The sequence below is a fragment of the Stegostoma tigrinum genome, chromosome 12, assembly GCF_030684315.1.
Source record: "Stegostoma tigrinum isolate sSteTig4 chromosome 12, sSteTig4.hap1, whole genome shotgun sequence".
Lineage (NCBI taxonomy): Eukaryota > Metazoa > Chordata > Chondrichthyes > Orectolobiformes > Stegostomatidae > Stegostoma > Stegostoma tigrinum.
In genome coordinates this window covers 66,956,233-66,981,771 of record NC_081365.1, presented here as the reverse complement: position 1 = coordinate 66,981,771, position 25,539 = coordinate 66,956,233, and the positions used below count along the sequence as shown (strand labels likewise).

General features: G+C 39.5%; 1 protein-coding gene across 1 annotated transcript; it reads right to left on the bottom strand.

Annotated features, from left to right (window-relative positions):
* Positions 1-2,249: 2,249 nt before the first annotated feature.
* syap1 (synapse associated protein 1) lies at positions 2,250-24,982 on the bottom strand. Its single transcript, XM_048540616.2, has 9 exons — positions 24,672-24,982; positions 16,804-16,922; positions 15,051-15,117; positions 14,013-14,086; positions 10,240-10,379; positions 8,343-8,491; positions 7,063-7,121; positions 6,819-6,960; positions 2,250-3,736 (listed from the first exon to the last, which is right to left on the bottom strand). Exons 1-9 carry the CDS (start codon positions 24,826-24,828, stop codon positions 3,612-3,614), a joined length of 1,032 nt encoding a protein of 343 aa, XP_048396573.1. The 5' UTR covers positions 24,829-24,982; the 3' UTR covers positions 2,250-3,611.
* Positions 24,983-25,539: the final 557 nt, after the last annotated feature.

The following is a 25,539-nucleotide window of genomic DNA, read 5'->3' as shown; positions in this document are numbered from 1 at the left end:
GGGTGGGGCATGTATGGAATGAGCTGCTACAGAAAGAGGAGGCGGCTGGTAAGATTACAACATTCAATAGGCATCTGGATAGGTGTATGAATTGAAGGATTTGGACCAAATGCTGGCAAATGGGTCTAGACTAATCTAGGATATCTGGTCGGCATGGTTAAGTTGGACTGAAGGCTCTGATTCTGTGCTGTACAGCTCTATGACTCTATAACAAAAAGTATTCCGAAGGGTTCCATAGGTACAAGAAAACAGTAGAAAGGTGGTAAAATGAGGTATCAGATTTGGGACCAGGCCATTGGTGACAGAAGGAGAAACATAGCTAGGAGGACTTAAAATTGATAAAGGGTGGTACTGGATGGGTGGTTGGTACTTTAAAGTTAATAAGCTACCTAGATTGGATGAAACCCATCCAAGAATATTGAAAGAGGTGATGGTGGAAATTTCAGAGATGCTGATAATAATCTTTTAAAACTTCCTTCCGTTCGGGTGGTGCCAGAGGACTGGAAAATAGCACAAGGTAAAAACAAAGACCAGCCAGTTTAAGAAACTGGAGAAATTTCTTGAAACAGTTATTTGAGATAGAATTGATAGTCAAATGAAATCAATTAAGAGCAGCCAGTACAGATCTCAAAGGAAAAGAATGTTCAAATAGCTTGAGTTCTCAGGGTCACCGGACCCAAAACGTTAACTCTGTTTTCTCCTCCACAAATGCTGCCAGACCCACTGAGCTTTTCCAGCAACTTTGTTTTTATTCCTGTTTCAAACAGCTTGGAGTTTTTTGAAAAGCCATCAACTGTAGAAGTAGGCCATTTGGCACATTGAGTCACTTCTGCCATGTAATGAAATCACGGGTGATCTAAAAAATGCTCAACCTCACTTTGCCACCTTTTCCCCATAACCCTTAATTTGCTTTCGGATTATAAAATTGTCAATCTCAGCGTTCCTCCTCATTGGTTTAGGGAGAAACAGTATTGATGATGGTAACACTGTTGATGTCATGTACAGGGACTTTTCAGAAGGCACTTGAAGTGCCACATGACAAATTTATAAGATAAGTTTATTTTATGAAATAAATGGGACAGTAGCACCATGGATACCAAAGATGCTGGTAGAAGGTCTGTAATGGACATTCTCACCGATCAAGTTTAGGATCAGTACTTTTCCGGATATATATTTTAGTTGTCTAGATCTTGGTGTGTATGGGTCAATTTCTAACTTTAGAGATGATACAAAACTTGGAAACAAACTGTGAGGAACACTGTAAAACTGACAGGACATAGGTTGGAGGAACAGACACATAGATGGCAGATGAAGTTGAGAAGCATGAGACGATACATCTCAGTGAAAATAAAATGGAGATAAAACATAAAATAAATGGCCAAAAGGCCATATCCAAAAGGGTGTGCAAGAGCAGAAAATACCAGAGTATGTATATGCCCAACCCAATAAAGGTGACAGGGCAGGTAGAGTGAGCTGTTAATAAAGCATATAGTGTCTTAGACTTAATAGCTGCTTAGAGTACAAGTGCAGGGAGGTTCTGCTGAACCCAAATAAAACACATCAGTGCTGGGCACCACATTTTTGGAAGGAAATCAAATGAATTGGAGAGAAAACGCAGAAAAACTTTACAAGAATGGTTTTAGGGATGAGATACTCCAGTTATGAAGAATCATTTGATAAGTGGGATCTGTTTTCCTTGGACAGATTCGAAAAAAGGTAGGGGAGCTGGGCAGAATAGATAGGGGGGAAAACCTTCCTTTCATAAAATGAATAAATAATGAGGTAATTTTCAGAAGTAATGAATGCGATGAGGAATATTTTATGACACAGCAATTAGTTAGGAGCTGGAACAGCCTAGAAATGTGGTGGAGGCATGTTCAGTTATGACATTCAAGGCAGCATTAGATGATTGTTTAATGGAATCAATATGTATTGGGAAAGGCAGGAGCACGGCAGCAAGTCCTAATACTCATTCACAGATCTGGTGAACACAATGGTCCAAATAGCTTCCTTCTGCACTGTAACAATTCTGTGATTAATACCATGTCTACATTAATCTTTGAAGAATGTTGGGAAAAACTGCCGAATTTAGAATTATTGATGACATTTAAAATAAATCTACTTAAAAGATTTTGCAAGGAAATGTAAACTAATTAAAGGAAATCTAATTTATTAATATTTAAATGATACAAGAAATTTGTAAGTTACATTTAGCCTGGAAAAACAACTTTGTACAACGTGAAAACTAATCACTTACTTTAGCATTTATTGTATTCCAAGCCAGCATGATAAAGTAAAGCAGCAGTTCAGTGAAAAGTCCCAAACTCTCAATTGTTATGAAGAGCGACATACACATTCCAGACCTAGCAGCAAAGCAAATATGAATCATTTTAGCAGCTTCAAGGGCCCCTGTATTCTATTACAGTTTATGACTACTGGCAAGATGTAACTTGATAATTTGTAGAACCTTTGCCACCTGTGATTAAAATGGGAGGTTATTATTCCCAATCATAACGTTACAATGCATAAACTTCAAGGTGCTCAATAAATGTCAGTTTAAAACAGGGCACAGATGAGAGTTTATGGGTAATGAACATATGGGGAAACTAGATTTATGAAAATCTTTTCTTTTCACCATTTAATCAGCATCCAGAATCAGTACTGATACAGAAATCTTGAATTTGTTTCACAAAAATATAAACAACCAAGAAAAATTATAAACACGTCTAAATTTCCAGACTGCTAAGTGTGATTAGTGCTTTTGGCAAATATGACATGACAGACATTTGTACACTTTTCATTGTCTATGAATTTTTAAAATGTTATTTCTTATTCAAACACTATTCCTGCAAAATCCAATAAAATCAGGTGGCTATTACTAACAATATTTATGGGATAAACGTAAGGAATATGGAATGATTGTTTATCAATATATGCATTTTTTTAAAAAAAGACTTTGGTTTCTTGTGCTCATAACAACGTGAAGCATGTAATAGGACTAGTTCCGAATTATTATACGATTAGCGAACAATCTGAATTATGTTTACTCTAGTCTGATTATAAGTTTTACACATTAAACTTTTAAAGTATATGTTCACCTAGTTGATGTTAGGAAATCCTAAATAATTTCGTATAGTTGAATTCTGTCTGTAACTAGCTTGCAAAGCTTTCTTCAGTACTTTATTACACAATGAAGTTTCAAAACCAAACGGTGAAATCCAAGGCCTGGATCCGAATTTTAATTCCACCAGGCAGATTTTTCCACGTTCAACTATAAACCGCTGGCACACCTGCATGACCATTTGTAGGTATAAATGGAGAAAATATAAATCCTTAATCACTCGTCCATCTGTATGACTAATAGGTATAAATGGAGAATATATAAATCCTGGTACTGGAAATCTAACCTTGCTAGTCCACCTCCTTTGATCGAAAAGTAAATTGCTCCAGATTACAGAGAAAACATACAGCAAGGCACTTTTTTTTTCCTCCAAGAATTATTCCGACAAACTTATCTTCTCAGACAAAAGTGAGTGAAGAGAATGAGGTTCATGCCAGTCATGCTGGTTGTGTGTTGGGGAAAAGTAATAGAGTGCAGCACAATCTTCAATTCAACCATCGGCTTGCAACAGTTCCTCAATTTCCTTATCCCAATTTTCATCTGTTTTTTCTCCCTCAACCACCACCTCATAATCTTGAAGTTCTTGCTGTAGTTCATCTTCCCAGTCAGCAGATGCTGTTGAAGAAAGTTTAAACAGGTTTACTTTTACTTTCCTTCATTTGACGAAATGATGCATTTACATTTATATACACAAATGTAGAAAACAGGAGCAGAAGTAGGCCATTAGGCCCTTTAAAATTGCTCTACCATTCAATATTGCCTTGGCTGATCACTCAACTCAATTCCTACTTTCTTCCCATACCCTTTGATATCCTTAGTGCCAACAACTATGTCCAACTCCTCCTTGAAGACATTCCATGTTTTGGTTTTAGCCACTTTCGTTGGCAGAGGATTCCACTGGCTCATCACTTTCTGAGTAAAGAAATTTCTCATCTCAGTCCGAAATAGTTTATCCCATATGCTTCGACTGTGACTCCTGATTCTGAACTCCCTGGTCTTCAGGAACATCTTTCCTGAAATCTTTTCTCAATTTACTCTGTCTAGCCTTGTTAAACTTTCAAAGGACTCTGTAACACCTCCTCCCCACCACCCCCCACCTTATTCTTTCAAACTCCAGCAAATACAGTCCTAAATGATTCAGCCTCTCTTTATGTCATCTCAAGAAATTGTTCTGTAATGATTCTTTCCAGTTCTGGGCTTCAATGTAGGCTCAGTGTGATCATGTATTTTAGTAGAAGACATCTTGTTTGAAAAAAAATGTTGTAATACTGTACAAATAAGCATTACTTGCAAACAAAAATCACATAATCCATTAAATGAGAAAGAATTTGCAGATACAGCATAATCAAATTGAGTGTTTCACTGCATTGTCAATCCAATCTAAAGGTTCAATTTGCTTTCTGCCTGGAGAAATTTAGAATACAGATTTGATGTATACACTGATAATGTGAGGCTATATTTTGTAATCTAACCTATTAAGATGTGAAATTGTCAAGCACATAACAGACAGTTTAAATCTTTTTGAATTTTATGCAATATTCATGCTTGTTGCATCAAAAACATTTATAAGTCATCAAATATACTTATTTCAAAAAGGAACCTGTTCACTAAGGGGATAGTGAAACTGGCCAGGTCTTCTATATCATATCACTGCAGAAATGATCTCAATGAAAATATCAAACAAGGAAAGGATTGTGCTCAGCTGTGATAATCTTTGTAAATGTACTCCAGTGATCAGTCAATATTTTTTCAGAAGGTGACCGGTAGTGCTGAAGCAGGGAAATACAGCCAAAGGGGGAAAAAAAACACCCAGGGTAGTTTTGAGGATGAACTATACAGGACTTGCTAAGGCTGACACATCCTGCAGTTAGTTAGGTGACTGACTCCATTCAGTGCTGTTCTTCTGCTGGCTGTTGGAATTGAGTAATGATAACGGTCTTGCAACAGGTGAATTCACTCCTGAATGAGTTTGTCAGAACGTAAAAGTAGTACCTGAAAACAAACAAATAAAAATAAACTGTCCCTCAAGAAATTCTCAAAGACAAAAAAAATTATGCACTGCAGTGATCTGGTATTGATATATTCTAAACACAGGCCAGACATCCCATATGGCGTGGTTGCCATTAGGAACTCATTGCTGACTTCCGACATGCCATATGTTGACATTCTATTTAGTTTTGCCAGATTCTTTTTGAACAACATGCCTTGTATTTATACGAGTGAAAGAAGAACTGTATTTATACGAGTGAAAGAAGAACTGCATTTAAGTAACATGTCCATAGCAATGTTCCCTCTAAGCTGCACAGCCATTCCAACATTGCATGCTTAGTAACAGGTGTGCTAACATGGCCTACAGCATTGACTTCTGGTGCTGGATGTCACTGCTGTGCACAAACCTCAGAGGTTTATGCAGAGGAAAAAGAAATTAGAGGGAATGCCCAGGATGTCCCAAAGTGCCAACGATGTGTTTCATGAAGTTGAAGTGACTCAACAAAGTAATGATCTTATCGTGCTTGAGCTAACCCCTTTCTCACACTTCTCTGTATACAATGTCAAATTTGAGTCCAAATAATTGGTCCCTGTATCACATTTTCCAATATATACATGTTTCTATGTGTGCACATTAGCTTTGGTGTTTTGAGAAGTGTAGTCACGATTGTAATGTACGAAACACAGATGCTAACAAGCACACATGTATAAATTGGAAAATGTGACACAGGGACCAATTGGTTGGACTGAAATTTCACATTCTATACAGAGAAACAGGAGAAAGAGTTAGCTTGAACACAAATAAAATCATTACTTTGTTGTGTCCTTTCAACTAAGGCGCTTAACACTTGCTTTCATCTGCATTTACTAGATGCAAATGCTTTGGGCCATGCCAACTTAGTTTGTTTAATATGAAAGTGCACTCAACTCTCAAGTTTAGTCATGACCATGAGCAGCTGTGGGCCACACACAACAGGGTCTGAAAGTGAGCTGTAAGATTCAGAAAGGGAACACTGGCTGATTGCCTCTTTACTACAGAAGAGACATTTAGACCCACCACAGTAATGTGTCTGTTGAGATGAGCTAACTCAGCACCGATCAGGAATAAAATTTTCTGGTGTACATTGCACAGTTGCTTGATTTCCTTCGAGATCATTGTCTTTTTCAATTCAACAAGCACCAAAGTAAAATGTGGTCAAAACATGTATTTAAATATTTTCCTCTACATGGTCACAAATTTTGGCTAAAACTAAAACAGATACCACTGAAATTGAATCAAATTTGATTAACAGTTGTATAGCGAACTGAACTGAAGTCACTACCTAAAATTGTATGCCAAGAAAAATCCCTAAACTAAAATCTTGAGTTTAATGTTTAATTAATGCCTTAAGCTCAAAGGGAGTGGCAATGCAATTAAAAATGTAATAATTAAAACAGTACAAATAATTAGTAACTAAAAATAGTTAGTGATAAGATAGTCATAAAATATAGAAAGATGACTTAAAAAAGTTATATTCAGCATTACGAATTCTTCAGTACAGAGGTGCAGTCAGTATACTAAAATACTAAATTTATAGGTGCTAGAAAATGTATGCATTTCAGATAAAGCCGCATTTAATGTCCTAATTTTGAGGAAGAGAAATAAAGCATATAGAATATTTAAGCATAAACCTCAGGCAACACTTGGAAGTGTGACTATTATTCCCACCTTCTTTTGCAACATCCTCTTTTTTATCCAACACCAACTGCTCAATTTCTTTCCGCAGATCCTCTTGATTCAGACTGCTTGCATCATAAGCATCGCTAATAAACTCTGTGGTACCTGGACTTGTGGAAATTTCCTCTTCCTCCTAAAAAGATCAGAATTTTCCATAAGTTACATCTTACATTATCACGCAAAACTTAAAATATTTAGTCTAAGAATAATGTATGCCAGTCAAAACAAAAATTACCTCACATGATTTTGCCTGAGTTTGGATAGGAAAAGGTGGTGTTTTTGACCTTGTTGTTTCTGAAAAGTAGAGAAGAAATGAATTTCTCGTTAAGAACAATTAACAATCCTTGATAATTGTAGATCCAGAAGTGTTTATCTTTCCACATACCATCAGTGTTAAATGTACAGAAATATCTTGCACATCATTCTCTTATCCTTGGCTAAGAATGTGTGCGCAAAGCCTGAAATTAAAAGGCGATACCACGGAGGATACTGCTGCACTGTCATCTTGTAAACAGTTTGCAAACGACGGATAGATTACTTCTGGTAAGTCAATCTCAACCACAAAAGTATAGCTGTTATTTATATTAGGAGACATTTGATTAGATTTCAGCACTAAAATGTTTAATTTGACTCACACGAAATCCAGAGAATGTTCCATTAGGTCCAAGTGACAGCATAGATTGATTCATGATATTGTCATACCAGTATATTTTTATCACATTAACAATATCGTTAAATAATTCAAGTCAAGTGCTCAGAGTATTTCCACCCTTAAAATCCCAGCAGGTAAGTAGAACAAAGGCCCCCAGGTGATGCAAGTCAAAGAAAAATCTACCTGAATAGCATGTGCTGTTGACGCAACTGGCATGCTTCAGAGCCAGCTTCAGACTATTCATTTTTCAGTTAAGACCACCAACTGGGGAAAATTAAGTCAACATAGCCAGAAAATAGAACGACATATGCAAATTTCAACAGTTTGCAGATAAAGTAGCTTATGACAAGCAGAGGAGAGCATTCATAAAGTGCACCTTGCTGCTGTGCTGTTAACTCATCATTATTACAATTTAGTAGTTCTTTTTTCAGGACTCTCTGTCTGGTTGATGCTCTGTAACTGTAAAGCTGAAAACAGAAAGCTTTTCATTCAGCACATTTAAATCTGAAAAGCTTCAGGTCAGCCCATATCTATAACGACAAATTGCAGCGCAGCATTTGAGACAATCTACAACGTTCTTCATAACCTAAAACATTCTAAAGACAATTAGCAGTATTTACCAAGACTACTGGATCCTTTTAAAAAAAAACTTAGGATCTGTATTCATATTTTTCTAAAAGCTAATCAGTTCTTCCTTGGACCATATTATATCTGTGCAACAAGCTTACTTGAAATTCATTCATTAGATTTTGAGATAAATTGTTTACAGGCAAGCAAACTAAGCAAAAGTAAAAGCATTATCAACACCCTCTGTGGCAGAGGTCACGAGTTTGGCTGGATTCTACACAAACGTATGTGTTTACCTGTTAAATGGACATCATTTGGACTGCTATCTTCTCTGTCCTCTTGGTCAACTGTTTGCTGTTGAGCAGCTAGGGCAGTAAGCTGTGCTGATTGTTTGATAAGTGATACTCTGTAGAAATAATTCCTCCAGAATACTTCTTCCTTCACACTGGACAGAAAACAGGAGATCAACACTCATAGTGCTAATGTATTTTTATACAGATTTGGTATCTGTAAACAAAACATTGCATAGAAAAGAGCAGAATACAATACACAGAATTTAGTCAAAATTGAGCAGGACAACTGAATCTTTTACCCCTAACTCCATCCGGTTACACTATAAGAATTTTGAAATGAAAATAGATTGTGTGGAGAAACACCTTGCTCAATTTATTAATATTACAATTATTTTGTTCATCTTGAAAATACATTGCAATTTCACATTTCATAATACCTCAAAACATGGATCACTGCATTCCTGCAATTCTATCAACTGTTTCAATAAAATGTTCCAAAACTGGAACTACAACTGTTCAGAGTAGGAAGGAATCACTTACTCCTACTTTAAGGTCTTTAAGGCTGCAAATAAAAAAACTTTACTGTCCTGCTTTATTAGCATTGGGATTGGAAGACAGGGGGAGAGAGAACTTGCCTTTATGCAACATTTTCAAGATGCTTCACATCCTATTAACTACTGTTGATATGGAGTCACAGTTATAATAGAGAATTATGGGAGCCAGTCTACAATACAAATATCCCACTAACCACAATCAGGTGAATAGGCAAATAGTTTATTTTTGTGATGTTGATTGAAGCATAAATTGAGCTTAAGTTGGCGGGGTGGTGAAGGAAAGACGTACAACTTTGCACCTCCAGCAATGCAGTACTTCTTTAACATTAAACAGAACTGTCATCTTAGATTAAGCACCCGAGTCACTAGAGCAGTTTGAATTTAGTGAAGTTGATACTGACAGTAATTGTGCTGCATGTTGCACTCAAAATGGTAACCGTTTCTCTCTCCACGCAAGTCGTTAGATCTGCTGAGTTTCTGCAGTACATTGTCTTTATTTTGTATCTCCAGCATCCACAGAACTTTGCTTATAATATATTTTTAAAAAGTCATCTACCCTCAGGGGTAGAACTCTTGCCTCTCAATCAACAGATTTGTCGCTCAAGACTCGCATAGCAGACTTCAGTATATAACCTCAGTTGACACTTTGTTGCAGTGCTGAGGGGTTTCTACTCTAATTGGAAATGTCTCTTGTATGACAGATTAAATTATTTCAGCACAATCTGATTAATGAACTGCAATGTTCACAAAGAACATTTTTGTTACTTTGTTGAGACATTGCTTTGTGGAATTGAAAAGCACAAAAAGTAGACACAATTGAAAAGAATAGAATTAGAGTCTAAATGACTTCTATGAAAATACATTTAGATATCAAACTAGACACTTCCACACTGTCTGAATGTTTAAACCGATGAGGCATGGTCAAATTTTCTATTGTAACTGTCTTGATACATTCTCACACTTGTTTTCTGTAATGATTTGACTACGCTTTCCATTCTTTACATACAGCCTAGATGAAACACGTCCAGCTATCCTGGCTGTATCACATACAACACTGCTACAGAATTGGCCTTATTTGTTTACTTCTAATAGTGTGTGCCATTTTTCCATTTGGAAATCTAAACAGTAGCAATGGAAACATCCAGTCATCTCTGTGCAACAGAGAAAAACGGAGCAACATAGATGGGAAAAGTGCTGAGTACTCCATTTCAGTACACATGTTACATTCAAAGGAACATGTTCATTTAACATATAATTAAACAAGTTAATTCAATAAATTTTGTGTCAGTCAATTTGCCATTCTAATAATTTTGAAAGCATACAAAATTGGGAAATTTATAACTTACAACTTTGGAACAAGATCAAAGCGCATTCTGTTAAGAAGTTCATCTTCCTGGAGCATGACTACAGCAACAGGGTACATCTGATCAAAATCAAAATTAAACTGGACTCCTGCTGGTGGATCTCGCAAAAAATTTCTCCTCTCCTGAAAGCACAAAGAATTTCAGTTTAACTTCAGATGGAATTTACAAAGCATTTTTTGATGTAGAATATGTGTTAAGTAGAACAGTAGCTATTCATACAGGATGGAGCTGGAGAACACTGAACATACAACAGTACAGGCTCTTTGGCCCTCGATGTTGCGCTGACCTGTGAAACCAAACTGAAGCCCATCTAACCTACACTATTCCATTATTATCCATATGTTTATCCAATGAACTGGTCAGGTGTTAAATGAGTACTTCACATAGAAGAAAGAAGAATGTAGGTACAGAATCTGGAAAGAGGGACTGTGAAGTTCTCGAGCTGATACAGTGAGGTGGTATTGGATTTGATGAACTTAAAAATCCCTAGGTCTGGATGTGTTGTGTTCCATGCTGCTGGGAAATGAGGAAGGAAGTTATAGGGGCTCTGACCCAAATTTTTAATCCCTCTCTGGCCAAAGGACTGGACGAAAGCAAATGTGGTCCTACTTTTCAAGAACGGTGGTGGAGCTAAACCAGATATAGACACTGAATCTCACATCAGTTTTAGGGTAGCTCCTGGAGAAAATTTTGAAGCATAAAATTAAATCTTCACTTGGAGAGACAAGGTTTGATCGTGGATAGTCAGCACGGCTTTATCAGAGGGAAATCATTCCTAACAAATTTAATTGAACTTTGAGAGCTAGTGACTAGGCGAAGAGTAGTGCAACTGATGATGTTTATGTGGATTACAGCAAAGGTTTGATAAGGTCCCACATGGGAAACTAATAAAGAGGTAAAAACATGTAGGGTCCAGGATAACATGGCAAGTTGGATTCAAAATTAGCTTGCTTAGTGGTAGGAGATACAGGATTGTGGTAGAGGGTTGTTCATGTGACTGGTGGTGTCCAGTAAAGTACCACAGGGATCAGTGCTGGGTCCCTTATGTTGGTGATACATATAAATGATACGGAAGAAACTCCAGGGGTAGATGATATTAAATATGTTTGACAATCCCACAAAGATTGATCAGGTAGTTGACAGTGAGGAAAATGGTATCAGGTCACAGGAGAATATAAATGGATTGGTCTGATGGGCACATCAGTGGCAGACAGAATTTAGTCTAAAAAAACTTGAGGTTATTACTTTCAAAGTGAGTACTCAATGAACTAAGAAGCTCAGAGTAATACAGGAATTCTGAGACGCCTGGCGACAGATACATGTAGGCAATGGGACAGGTTAAAAGGCAGCATAATGGGACTCTTACCTTTATCAGCTGCAGCACAGATTATGACAGCAGGGAGATTATGTTAGAGCTGTACAAAAATTTGGTTAGGCCACAGCTGGAGTATTGTGTGCAATTCTGGTGACCAAACCACACGAAGGAATGTGATAGCACTGGAAGAGATGCAGTAGAACTTCACCAGCATGTTCTCCAGGATAGAGAATTTTAGACAGTCATACAGCATGGAAACACCTTTCGGTCCAACTCGTCCATGCTGACCAGATATCCTACGTTGAAATGGTCCCTTCTGCCAGCATTTGGCCCATATCTCTCTAAAACTTTCCTACTCATGTACCCAACCAGATGCCTTTTAAATGTCATTGTACCCACCTCTGGCAGATCATTCCATGAATGCACCACCCTCTGTGTGAAAAAGTTGCCCCTCAGGTCCCTTTTAAAACTTTTCCCTCTCAGCTTAAACCTATGTCCTCTAGGTTTGGGACCCCTAGCCTGGGAAAAAGACCATGGCTATTCACCCTATATGTGTTCCTCATGATTCTACAAGGTCACCTCTCAACCTCTGACTCTCCAGTGAAAAAAGCCCCATCCTATTCAGCCTCTCCCTACAGCTCAAACCCTCCAATCTCAGCAACATCTTTCCAAATCTTTTCTGACACCTTTCAAGTTTAACGTATTTCCTATAGCAGGGTGACCAGAATTGAATGCAATATTCTAAAAGTGGCCTCACCAAAGTCCAAGACAGCCGCAACATGACAACCCAACTCCTACACTTAATACAGTAACCAATGAAAGCAAGCATGCCAAATGCCTTCTTCACCACCCTGTCAACCTGTGACTCCACTTTCAAGGAACTGAGCACCTGCATCCCTGGTTCTCTTTGTTCGGTGACCCTCCCCAGTGCCAAAGTATAACTGTATGAGGGTCTCGACCCAAAACGTCAAAGTTTCCTGCTCCTCTGATGCTGCTTGGCCTGCTGTGTTCATCCAGTTTCACACCACGTTATCTCAGATTCTCCAGCATTGGCAGTTCCTACTATAACTGTATGTGTCCCGCCTTGTTTGCCTTACCAAAATGCAACACCTCAATTATCTGAAGTAAAAGCCATCTACAATGCCTCAGCCCAAGAGACCATCTAATCAAGATCCCAGTGTGATCGGAAATAACCTTCATTGTCCAGTACACCACCAATTTTCGTGTCACCCACAGACTTGCCTATTCCTCCTATATTCACATCCAAATCATTTATAAGGCTTTGGAGTAGATCTGTAGCTTGCATTGTGGGTGTTGAGGTTGGTTGGTTGGCTCGCTGAGCTGGTTTGTTGTTTTGCAGATTTCATTACCGTGCTGGGTAACATCCTCAGTGCTGCCTCCAATGAAGCGTCAGTGTATTTTCCCGCCTGGTTTTTCAACTCTGGGGACCATTGAGATGGATTGCATCACTTCCAGTTTTTCTTCGTAGTGAAAGTATGTGGGGTCAAGTTCAATGTGTTTACTAATAGCATGCTTCGTGGAGTGTTATGCTTCCAGGAATTCTTGCACTTGTCTCTGCATAGCCTGTCCCAGTCGAAGTGGTAGCTCTCCTTGTCCATGACCGTATACGTGGATAAAACCTCTCCGACAGGAAACTGACAGACGTGGAAAAGCCGTTCTCACCCGAGAACTGAACTCCAACTACAGGGATGCCAACAAAATGCAACTCCTACCTACACTGGAAGCCACACTCAAGACCAACAATATCAACAAAGAAACACAACAAACCTTAAGACAGACAGCAGTCCCAACACTAACCAGAAGGAGTGAACTCAACGTCCTCAACACACAGGAAAGACAAGCCCTGGACAGATTAAAGGAGGATAAGAACATCACAATACTACCTGCAGACAAAGGGCACATGACAGTGATAACGAATGAAAGGGACTACATCTCCAAAGTACAGGCACTGCTCGCCGACGAGAACACATACTAGCCAGTAAAGACAATTCAATTATATCCCTTACCTTACATGAACTTCCAACTTTATCACTTCAAAGAGAATATGACTGGCAAGCTATGGCTTAAATCACAATGCCACGACTCTAGTCGATGAACATGCTATTATGTTTGCTTTTATATCAGAAGTGAGTGTTTGGCAATCACTATGACGACTGTAACAAAAGCAGCAACATTTGCAGCAAACTAACAGTGCAAAGTTGATGCTAGATGTTGTGATTTATGGTAGATCACTGATCGCACCATTACTAGGTAAGTCTGGGCCATTTGAATACAAATTCTAGGCTAGGAGTTTGTCACTTTCATATTTTAACATTGAAGCCTACTCTTTAAATTATACTTTGGTTCCAGTCATTGTCTAACTTTTGCACAATACCAAAATAAAATCAGTTTAAAATATTAAATAGAAACGCAGACATACTGCTGATAAAGCTAAGATTTGTTGCTGAATAGTTTCTTCTTCACTATATCCAACCCAAGGAGGTACTGCTGCATCTGAAAAAAAAAGATGGTTTACAAAGAAAGCTTTTATTCTTTAATAAAAAGTAATACTACTCCAGTCCCAAGATACTGACGTGGAGTTAATGTTGTACATTCCACTCTCAATAACATTTTAGTTTGCATAGTATAAGCATGTTAGGCTGCACTGGAGTACCACTTTAGCATTGTTCTACATTGTTTATATTGTACAATGTTATCAAACTGCAGGACCAACTACTCCCTTTCCCGGCACAAGCACTACCAAAGTGTATAACCATTTCTCCTCCTCCCCTACAACTGGAATGCAACTACATACTGGATATCCATCTCCAAATATTACACCGTACATAAAATCTTGTGTAATCTGGTCCCCAAGCTAACACAGAAGTATAATGTTATGTAAACAAATGTCCAATGTAAAATCATAAATCGATATACATAGTCTCATGCTTTGTGTTAAATGGCTAACACCCCTACTGTTTATAAAATAGTATGACCTCAAATCTATTGTTAACAGGATGATCTGCTGGTATGTTAAAACTTGTTTCTACTTTCACAATTCAGTTTTATTTTAATGCCAATATTTTATATAGGCTTTTCATCCTGGTCTGAAAAGGAATCCAATTTTTGTCAGTGTTGGAAACCCTGTCAGTATGGCTTACTGTAAATGTAATGTAGCAGTAAATATCATAGATAATTAATAAAACTACAAAAAGTACATAACATATAATATGATCTAACTGTAGAAAAGCAACAGACGATGAAAATAACTTTAATTTTAGCACATATTGATTTTTCCCTCTATGTAAAACCCATGAATGTAAAGTTGACATTGATCAACTTATCAAATAATAACATCCATCACACAAATTTGGATTTTGGAAAGACCATACAAAATGGACCATATCAGGTAACACAAGCATTCAAAAGAATACACAAATACACAAAAAGAATCTGTACTGTAATAAATAGATAGTACCTGTTTTCTTTGTCAACTTTTCTTGTACAAACTTGTCTTGTTCTTTTTTGAAATCGCCAATAATGGTCTAAAATGTGGAAACAGAATTTGCTTACTCTTAAGGACAAACTTGGGTCTTGAGGACACTTATCAACAGCTGACATAAAATTCATTCCTTGACCAAAAGTGTGTACTTTCACAGGCAGAAAACAACTCAAACTGCAAAAATACCATCCCAAATGCAAATGACTATTTTCAAATACTGATATTTTTATTTTCTGAATAATTCACCTTGAGAAACTAGCTTAAATCAATATTAGGTGCCACCGACTGATTGAAAAGCAACAATTCAGATTACCCATATCATAAATTCAGTGAAGATTCAGCTATAATCATATGTTTGAATACAGATTCAGCAACAAACACGAAACCAGTGTCCAATACAACTTTTATCCTTTCATATATCTTTACGTTAATTTCAGTGTTCAAATTTAATCCAGCACTTGTACTATTTTAACAAATTATCCGGATGTTCACAGGAAAGTATATTTATTATTTGGAAAAATATTATGGATTGAAGTTTCTGCTAACTATTGGCTTGACCATTGAAAAGGTCAAGAAAATACAAATATAAATCAGTTACCATAATCTATAACGCTAATATAAGCATTGGCTGGGTTTGTTGATACCAAGGAACACGTGCAATAGCACTCAAAATAACAATTAACCACTTAATTTGATGGTCGGGCAGCATGGTGGCTCAGTGGTTAGCACCGCAGCCTCACAGCACCAGGGACCTGGGTTCAATTCCAACCTCAGGCGACTGTCTGCGTGGAGTTTGCACATTCTCCCTGTGTCTGTGTGGGTTTCCTCCGGGTGCTCCGGTTTCCACCCACAGTTCAAAGATGTGCAGGCTAGGTGGACCGGTCATGCTAAATTGCCCGTAGTGTTCAGGGGTGTGTGGGTTATAGGGGGATGGGTCTGGGTGGGATACTTCAAGGGGCGGTGTGGACTTGTTGGGCCAAAGGGCCTGATTCCACACTGGAGGGAATCTAATCCAACCTTAATGAAATAGTATATCATGCAAGAAAAATAAATTATTAAACAAAATGGAACAGTAGAGCTTTTCATTTTAAGTTTGAAAAATCAGCTTAATATTGTGCACATGCACTGATGATTATGAACTGTGCAGTGAGAACAAACATCCTGAAATACGATTCCATCCCACCCAGAAAAAAGTGGCCATGTTTCCATATCAAAATAACGAAAAAGTAAAGATTCTGGTGTTGACCTTAGTAAATGATTCAAAGCGTTCATAATTAAAAAAAAATCCTTTCAGCAATTTAAAGTCCAATTGCTCACTTGGAGGAGTCAACACGTAAAAATATCGTTTTTGCTATAACTCCAACTTCTGCAGCGTTGAGAAAACGGAATTAAAAACACTCTTATTTAAACATTAATGTAAAGCAACAATTATCTCCTATAACTTCATCAAATTATGCTGGTTCATGGAATATCTTTCATGTCGTAATGCAAAAGCATTTTACCATTATCCTTGAATTAATTTAAAACAGCATCATTTACACTCAATTTTCCAATTGTGTCCGAAGTAAAAACTTGACCTTCATGCCTGTAAGAATTGCTGGACATTGCAGGCATATTAATTATTGCGCCTCTCCTTCCATTTACCTTGACTGCACCATAACATCATAACTTCGGTATATTACATTTATAATGTTTGTAACGCAATAGTATTCTGTGGAAACATACACACCTTATCAATCACGCCATCAATATTGCCTTCTTCTACAGACTTTTTAATAGTCTGCGCAGTTTCAACCATGGATTCAGATATCTTTTTGGTAGCAGCAGTTGCAAAACTGAATAGATAATCTGTGCAAGAAAAGGTCAGATATCATAATGCAACCCTCTAGAATCCAAACAACCAAAGTTAACATAAAACATGTAATTAATTCAAAAGCTGTGTAACATTATCTTGATCTCTGTATTTGGCTCAAACTTTGCAAGGGCTTTAGTCCCTGGAGTGAGCTTTTATTTTCCTATATGCCTGTGGAATCCACATTGTACAATGGATATACTAAATGGAGTACATGTCTGTTATGCAAGATATTCTACACAGCAACGTGTGGGTAAATATTCATGTGATATTACAGCAATTAAGTTATTCATCTAGAAAACAATATCTGTTCAAGAATAAGATTGACATTGACAAAATTTAAGTGCCCCAGATGATGTTGCTTTTAATTGTAGCGGTCATCTCTCTTATTCAATGGTGTAAACTATTCTTTCTCTTTCCTATTTCAGAAGCCAACGACTCAGAACATCTGCCAGTTAAACCACGGTACTGAAGAAACATTAGATGCTTTTTAATCAGCCAGTTCAAATAGGTTTTGACACACCTTTGGAGCAGGTGGGACTTGGCCCAGACCTTCTGTCTCAGAAGGAGGAACATCACCACTGCAAAGCAAGCCCCCAAGAATGCAACTCTCATCTTTTTGAAGACCTGCCACATCAGTATTAATAGACTAAACAAGTTACAATTAACAAATGCAGTCCGCCTGGGGCAGTGTGACGATAAGAAAAAAACAAAACAAAAATGGTGTGGAAACAAGGGAGGAAACTTAGTCAAAATAGTATTGGTGGGGAGATAATGCATTCCAGATACCACAGTGTCCACTTCACAGGTTTCAAGGGTGCTGGCTAACACCCCATGCTTTCAAAGACTCCTGATACAGATTTAGCCGCGGAAGAGGGGCAGACAGTCAGGCAATACAACCCCCTCCATGACCTGCTGATGGTTACCTTAATCTGGCTAAGGAGTGAGCCCATAAGGAGGTCCTCTGACCTGCCTGCATCCCTCTGCACTAGCTGAACAGTGTGGGGCTGACGTTTAAGCAAAGAAACAAAAGATACTTTGAATAACTAAGGGGGCGTAGCTGCCCGCAACCAAGACGTGCATGGTCCACAAACTCCATAGCACTGCAAAGCAAATAAACTGGCCATGAACGGGACAGCAGTGACATGTGTGATGTGGTACCAACCACTGTTTGTCTGTGGTTCAGTTGAGTGGTGCCACCAATCCTCCTTTCTAGTCTGAATCAACAATAAGAATTTAGAGACCGTTGGTAAACCTTCCATCTTTGTTTAGAGATGTTATGATGCACCTCTACAGCAGCATGGAGTGAATCCTGGCTGTCTGGGCCAGAGGTCAGGGGTCTACCACTACGATATGTCCCAGACAGCACACAGTCATCGACATATAGAGAGAAACAGAGCCTTTAGGCCAACTTGTCCATGCTGACCAGATATCCTGAGTAAATTTAATCCCATTTGCCAGCATTTGACCCATATCCCACTAACTCCTTCCTATTATTATAATACACATCCAGAAGCCTTTTAAATGTTGTAATTATACCGGCCTCCACAACTTCCACTGGCAACTTATTCCATAAACTCACTCGCCCTCTGCATGAAAAGGTTGGCCCTCAGGTCCTTTTTCAAAATCTTTCCCCTCTCACTTTAAACCTATGCCTTTTAATTTTGGACTCAACTACCCTGGAGAAAAGACTGCTTACTTACCCTATCTGTGCCTCTCATGATTTTATTAACCTCTGTAAGGTCACCCCTCAGCCTCTGACACTGAGGGATAAAAGCCCCAGCCTATTCAGCCTCGGCCTATAACTCAACCTTCCAACTGTAGCAACATCCTTGTAAATCTATTCTGAACCCTTTCAAGTTTCACATTGTTCCTATAGCAGGGACACCCAAATTACACTCAGTATTCCAAAAGTAGCCTAACCTATGTCCATCAGCCACATTGTGTCATACCACATTGGAATAGGGTGACCATGAATATCTAAAACATGTGCTGCAAAGTAAAGCTCTTGATTTCAGCTGAGACTTTACTCCAAAAACAAGAAAAAGATCTTTAGAAAAGCTGCGTCTTTGGCTAGAAGGTTCAGGTTCAGGTCCGAATGTTCCAGGAAGTGGGTCACACCTCTGAACAGATTAGTTAGAAAATATTTACACTCTACATTTTGCCAATGTGCAGGATGCTTGCCAGCATTAGAATTCATGCTGATCTCTTCAGTTTACAACGTATTTACGCTTTTAAACTAAACTGTTTTTAAAGAGTCTTGTGGCACAGCGATAGCGTCCCCAGCGTTCAGCCAGACACCAGGGGTCAGGTTTCACTTGCTGCAGAGCTATGTCATAACACATCTTTTTTGGCTGACTTAAAAAGAAGCTGAATTCTTCTCTCTTTTGTGGTGCAGTGGTAATCTCCCTACCTATGGACAGGAGGGTCCAGGTACAAGTCCCACCTGCCCCAGAGATGTGTCTGAACAGGTTGATTAAAGCTCTTAATGCACTAGTTTCATGCAAAACATGTTAACTTTCTGACTCAATGCCAATTCAGAAAGTAGCTGAATTTTTCCCGTGCTGCAGTGACCTCTGTTCAGGTAAAGTAACCAAAGGGAATGGTGGAAACTAATGTTTGTACTAGATTATATTATGCACACACAAACAAAATAAAACCCTAGTAAAACTGAGTCTGCTACTGCCTAATCTAATGTGTGAAACAATGAGATCTCTTAGTAGGGGAACTGTGAGCCAGGGAACTAGGTGACCTTTGGGTCATTGCAGTATTTGGTAAGTGGCACACAAATTACCTCAGGACAAACAGTATTGTCTTAACAGCAGTGCTACAGTATTGACTGCCCAACACTCCAGGTTCAGCATGGCAGGCCATGTAACTTATGCTAAAAGTATTAAGTTAATTTTGACAAAAGAACAGTACAAGATGACAAGTTAACAGGTAACATTATGATGGTCAATTCTGTTATACTCTTGCCTGCATCCAGGTACAATATTATAGGTTTCAGTCCCACACAAGGGCTTGAGCATTAAAAATCAAAGCTGATTCTCTCGTGTAGCACCGAGGAATCTGTACTATTCAAAGTACTGACTTTCAAATGAGACAGATGGAGGTAGAAGCTCTTATTTAAAAAGAGGTGTGTTATCCCAAGCATCCTGGCTAACAATTCTCTCTCAATCAGCATCACAAAAACAGAATATTTTTGTACTGATCTTTACAGGACCTCACAGCATGCACAATGGCTGCCATGATTTCTGCATTACAACAGGAACTCACTTCAAGTACTTCATTTATTATACATCACTGAGATATCTGGTTGTCATGAAATACACTAAATGTGGTTCGCTGATCCCTCCTCGACCATCGTACATGGGTGTAGAGAAAACAGGGAATCTCACCTGATTACACGTCCGTCCTAAGTCAGGTTTTTTGGAATTAGGTTTTTAAATCAATTGTATTACCCAGCCAAAATGATAATTTGTGAATCACTGATTTAATGTCTAGAACATTTAACATTTCACAGAAATGACGGGCAGCCATGGTTGAGCCCTGTTAACGTGAGACGTGATACAAAAATGTTTGTCTGAATCTGAAACAAAATTGATTAGCTGTAGCAGGAAAAAAAAAATCAATAGAAACTTTAAGATTCCATCGTCATGAGAAATTCCTGTTGTAACTTAACAAAGCTGTCTCTCGATAAAGTCATATACTTGTAATGGACCAAAGATGTACTGGAACTTTTGAAAGCAAACAATGATCAAAGTGAAACAAAGTGTTAAGATTTTGAATTAAGCCAAAAATTAAGTATTCAAGCTTAAGATCTTGTAGATCTCAGTTCCATTTGAGAGTTCTTCACTCCAGCAGTACAGGTGGTGTCTAACTGTCTCTTATGCAACAGAAGGAAAGTTTTAAAGTAACCTCAGACTTAATGAGCACACACCGGTAACCAAGTCAATACTTTGTCCAAATCAACTGCTTGTTCTCTGTTCTAAGACTGAAGGTTCATTTTAAGAAAATACAATATTGCAATATGCCATATAAATGGAAACTGTGGTGAAAGCAAATCAGTAACAAATTTGAAACTTGACAAGGGTCTCTTGTCCAGCTGAGCTAAGTTCACTGGCACTGCTAAGTTGCTGTGTGTTAAATTACCAACAAATTTCTCCACAAATTAATTTCAATTTTTTGCAAAGATTTTCAGTCACTAGTAAAGCAAGCAGATTTGCATATTGGTTATATTTTCGTGAAGATGTAGGAAGCAACAAAATTAAAAAATGCTAATAATAAACAGTAAAAAAAATTAGTTTGGAACTACATCACAGTCACATTAGTCGTGGAGTCAATGTAATTTTATCTAATGTATTAGATTGTCTTGCCATCAACTCCCATTTAATCATTAGGCTCAGCCAGATTATAGTATGCCTGTTCAATGCAAAGTGGTGTTTAAAACCCTACATTCTAGGTGTCACTAAAAGTGCCTACTCATAATTATGCTCAAATTATTATCCACATTAGTGACCTACAAACTGGAATTCTCTAGCCCAACTATGAAGGGCCCACAGCAACTCAGTCTGGACTAAAGCTCATGAGGGAGAAGTTCAGTGATATATTCCTGTACACTATCTGAATTTAAATTTGATGTAAAACCAAACAGAATATTCAAATGATATTTCCAGTGGTGTAACAGCAGTATGCCTTCACAGATATCATTACCGTTAATTTTCATCCTGTTCTATTATTCTATACCCGTGGAGGTTCAACTCCCACTGAGGTTACCAATACATGCAACTGAAGATCTCAGTAGCTTCAGTAAACAATAGTGGACAAAGAGATAAGTTTAAATGCACAAACCACACTACCCTTTAATACTGAATACAGGCTTTCCATTTTGGCATCAAGTAGATGTTCATGAAAATCACCAGCTAACAGAACAACATATGCCCACGCTTCATAGGAATGAAATGAAAGTACTGTAGTCCTGTAATCTGTGGGCAGGAAACGTAAACTTTAATGTAGAGAACAGAAATGCTGTTAGGCATTTGAGCCTTGAGGACATTTTGCAACTGTAAACCAGGTCAGATATCACAAACATCCTCAGAAGGTCAGAGATGTGAGGTACAGTTTAAGAAATAGTGAAAAATTCATTGCTTATTATCAAAGTCTGAACAACTGCAACCAATTCCACTTGGTTGGGTGCTTATATATGTACTTTTCCCATAGCATTATTTTGAAGAGCAGGAGAGTTAGCTCTAATATCTTAAACAGTACTTATCCCGCAGAGATAAGAGAAAAGCTGCTCATCATCACATTGCTATTGGTGGGAGTTTACTGTGCATATACTGGCTACTACATTTCCTGCATTATAACAATTTTAAAAACTACCTGATGGGTCACAAGGCACTCGGAGACTTCTAGCAGTTTTGAGAAGCACTATATAAATAAGAATCTTTCTTTCAGTTTCCAAACTGCAGTTGGCCAGTTATTGATAATGACATCTCTATTGATGACCCAAGATAGTAAGGGACACACTGAATATCACATTCAAAAGGTAACTTTAGGCTTTTGCTCCAGAACTTGCTGAACCCTTAAACTGCTTGAGCACAGATACAACAATGGCTTCCACCCAATAATGTAGAAAATTGCTCAGATACATCCTGTACATAAAAAGCAGGACAATCCCAACCTGGCCAATTGCCACCCCATCAGTCTACTCTCGATCATCAGGAAAGTGATGGAAAGAATCATCATCGTTGCTATAAAACACAACCTGTTCAGAAAAAACCGAAAGAACTGTGGATGCTGTAAATCAGAAACAGAAACAGAAATTGCTAGAAAAGCTCAGCAGGTCTGGCAGCATCTGCGAAGAGACGTCAAAGTTAATGTTTTGGATGCGGTGACCCTTCCTCAGAACTCATCACAGATGTTGCCAGACCGGCTGAGTATTTTGTCCAGTTTCTCTTTTAGAACCGGCTCAGCGATGCCCAGCTTGGGTTCCAACATGGCTCTCAGCTCCTGACCTCACCACAGCCATGATTCAAATACGAACAAACGAGCTGAATTCCAGAGGTGAGGTGAGAGTGACTGCCCTTGGCATCAAGGCCATATATGATGTAGCGTGGTGTTAAGGAGTATTAGCAAAACTAGAGACAACATGAACTGGAGCAAACTTGAGCCAACTTTCCGCTGGTAGGAGTTATATCTGGTAAAATAAAAAAAGTTGCAATTTTTGGAGGTCTGTCATCTCAGCTCCAGGACATCTCTGCAGATGTTCCTGAGGTTAGTGGGCTAAGCCCAACTATCTTCAGCTGGTTCATCAACAATCTTCTCTCCAGGATAAGGCTCAGAAGAGGAGATATTCACTGATTATTGTACGATGTTCAGCACGAGCTGGACAATATCCACACCACACAAATACTAGGCAGTAATCATCTCCAATAAGAGACAGGCTAACTACTATCTCATAACCTTTCAATGGTGTTACATCCTGGGGGTGTGGGGGAAGAGTCATTATTGACTAGAAACTGAATCAGACCAGCTATCTAATGCAGATGCCACAAGAGCAGGTCACAGGCTAAAAACACTGCAGTAGTAGCTTACCTCCTGATTTCTCAAAGCCTGCCTAACATCTAAAAGGCACAGGTCAGGAGCTGGGCGGAATATTGCCCTACTTGCCATGACGAGTGCAGATCCAACAACGCAAAACACCTGACATCATTCTGGACAATGCAGCCTGCTTGACTGGCACCATGTCCATTCTGTCCACCACTGATGCTCAGTAGCATTATTTACAAGATACACTGCAGAAATTCACTAAATATCCTTCAAGAGAACCGTCCAAACTCAATGACCACATCCACCTAGGAGGGCAATGACAGCATCTCCATGGAAAAACCAAGTTCTGAAATGCTGCAAGTCTCTTTCCGCCCACCTCCACCCCCACCAATCCACTCGCCATCTTCATCTGGAAATATATCACCGTTCACCATTACTGGGTGAAAATCCTGGAATTTCCTTCCTGAGGGTATTTCAGGTTTACCTACAGCACATGGATTGTAAGCAGTTGAAAAAATAGCAGCTCGCCACCAGGGCAAATAGGGACGGGCAATAAATGCAAGGCGCAGCCAGCAATGTTTACATTCCATGAAAGAATGAAAACAAACCACTCCCAGGTAGTGTACTGCATTAGAGAACTACCCCAGTTTATGTGTAATCACAGAGAGTTGCTGGCGGTATGATTTACCAAGCCTGACAACATCTGCACTGTAAGATAATAAAATGTGAGGCTGGATGAACACAGCAGGCCAAGCAGCATCTCAGGAGCACAAAAGCTGACGTTTCGGGCCTAGACCCTTCATCAGATGAAGGGTCTAGGCCCGAAACGTCAGCTTTTGTGCTCCTGAGATGCTGCTGGGCCTGCTGTGTTCATCCAGCCTCACATTTTATTATCTTGGAATTCTCCAGCATCTGCAGTTCCCATTATCTCTGATACTATTTTAACATCTGCACTGTGTTTACTCTGGGACCTGGTTCACTGAACATTCAACAGATGTACTGTTAAGTTAACAGCAGGGCGTGCGACCATTGGCTTCGCGTTGATGCCAGCATCCAGAGGTTGAAGAGTTAACACCTAGGCCTCCACCGTAGTGGCACCGCCGCAGTCCCCGGGAGGCGGCTGTTACTGAAGCTGCGGCCCGGCCTTCCCAGTCTCCGTCCGGCCCGCCGTGAAGAAGCGCCCGCACTCTCACCTCCCAGCCCCTTGGCCTGACTCAGCGCCTCGGAAGTCGCGTCTCCGCCAGACGCTCCCTCTCCATTTCCGCCAGCACCATGGTCTTGCTCCGGCCTGCACTCGAGCGGCTCCTTGGCCGCGTCCAGGCCGAACCAGCTGCCGACCGCTCGGAACATGCCCCTCCACCGGTGGCGCAGCGATACAGAAACACCTGGAACTCCGAACCGTCGGCACTGCGCATGCGCTCCACACCCACGGCGGACCCTGCACTTCTCCCAAAGTGGCCGCGAGGGGCGCCGCTGAAACACGTACGGCAATGCGCATGCGCTTCTATGGCTGGAACTAGAACTGCAGGGATAATAAGAACTGCAGATGCTGCAGAATCCAAGATAACTAAGCATGAAGCTGGATGAACACAGCAGGCCAAGCAGCATCTCAGGAGCTTAAAACCTGACGTTTCGGGCCTGGACTCTCATCAGAGAGGCTGATGAAGGGTCTAGGCCCGAAACGTCAGCTTTTGTGCTCCTGAGATGCTGCTTGGCCTGCTGTGTTCATCCAGCTCCACGCTTTGTTCACATCGAGCTGCAGAGACACTGGACAGTACTGCGCATGCGCGGTCATGATCGCGGCGAGGGAGCCGCCGGTAAACGGACGGCACCGCGCACGCGCCGCTATGTCAGGCGTGAGGCATGGCACCGGCGCGTGCGCCGATTTACCGGGAAGGGCCGCAGGCGGCGCTGTACAGGACCACCACTGCGCACGCGCCTCTCCATTTCAGCGCAACCAGAGGCGGCGCTGCTGAGATTCAGACCTTGGAACAGGCATTCGGGAGGGCGAAGGATGCGCGATCCAGGTTAATGAATGAGCTTTCAGCAAAATTGAAGACT

Coding starts and splice junctions, on each gene's coding strand:
- syap1 (XM_048540616.2), bottom strand. CDS start 24,828: ATGTTCCGAGCGGTCGGCAGCTGGTTCGGCCTGGACGCGGCCAAGGAG. Junction 8,492..10,239: donor TTTGATCTTGTTCCAAAGTT/GTAAGTTATAAA, acceptor TTTTCTGTCCAG/TGTGAAGGAAGAAGTATTCT. Junction 3,737..6,818: donor AGAGGATGTTGCAAAAGAAG/GTGGGAATAATA, acceptor TTTCTTCAACAG/CATCTGCTGACTGGGAAGAT.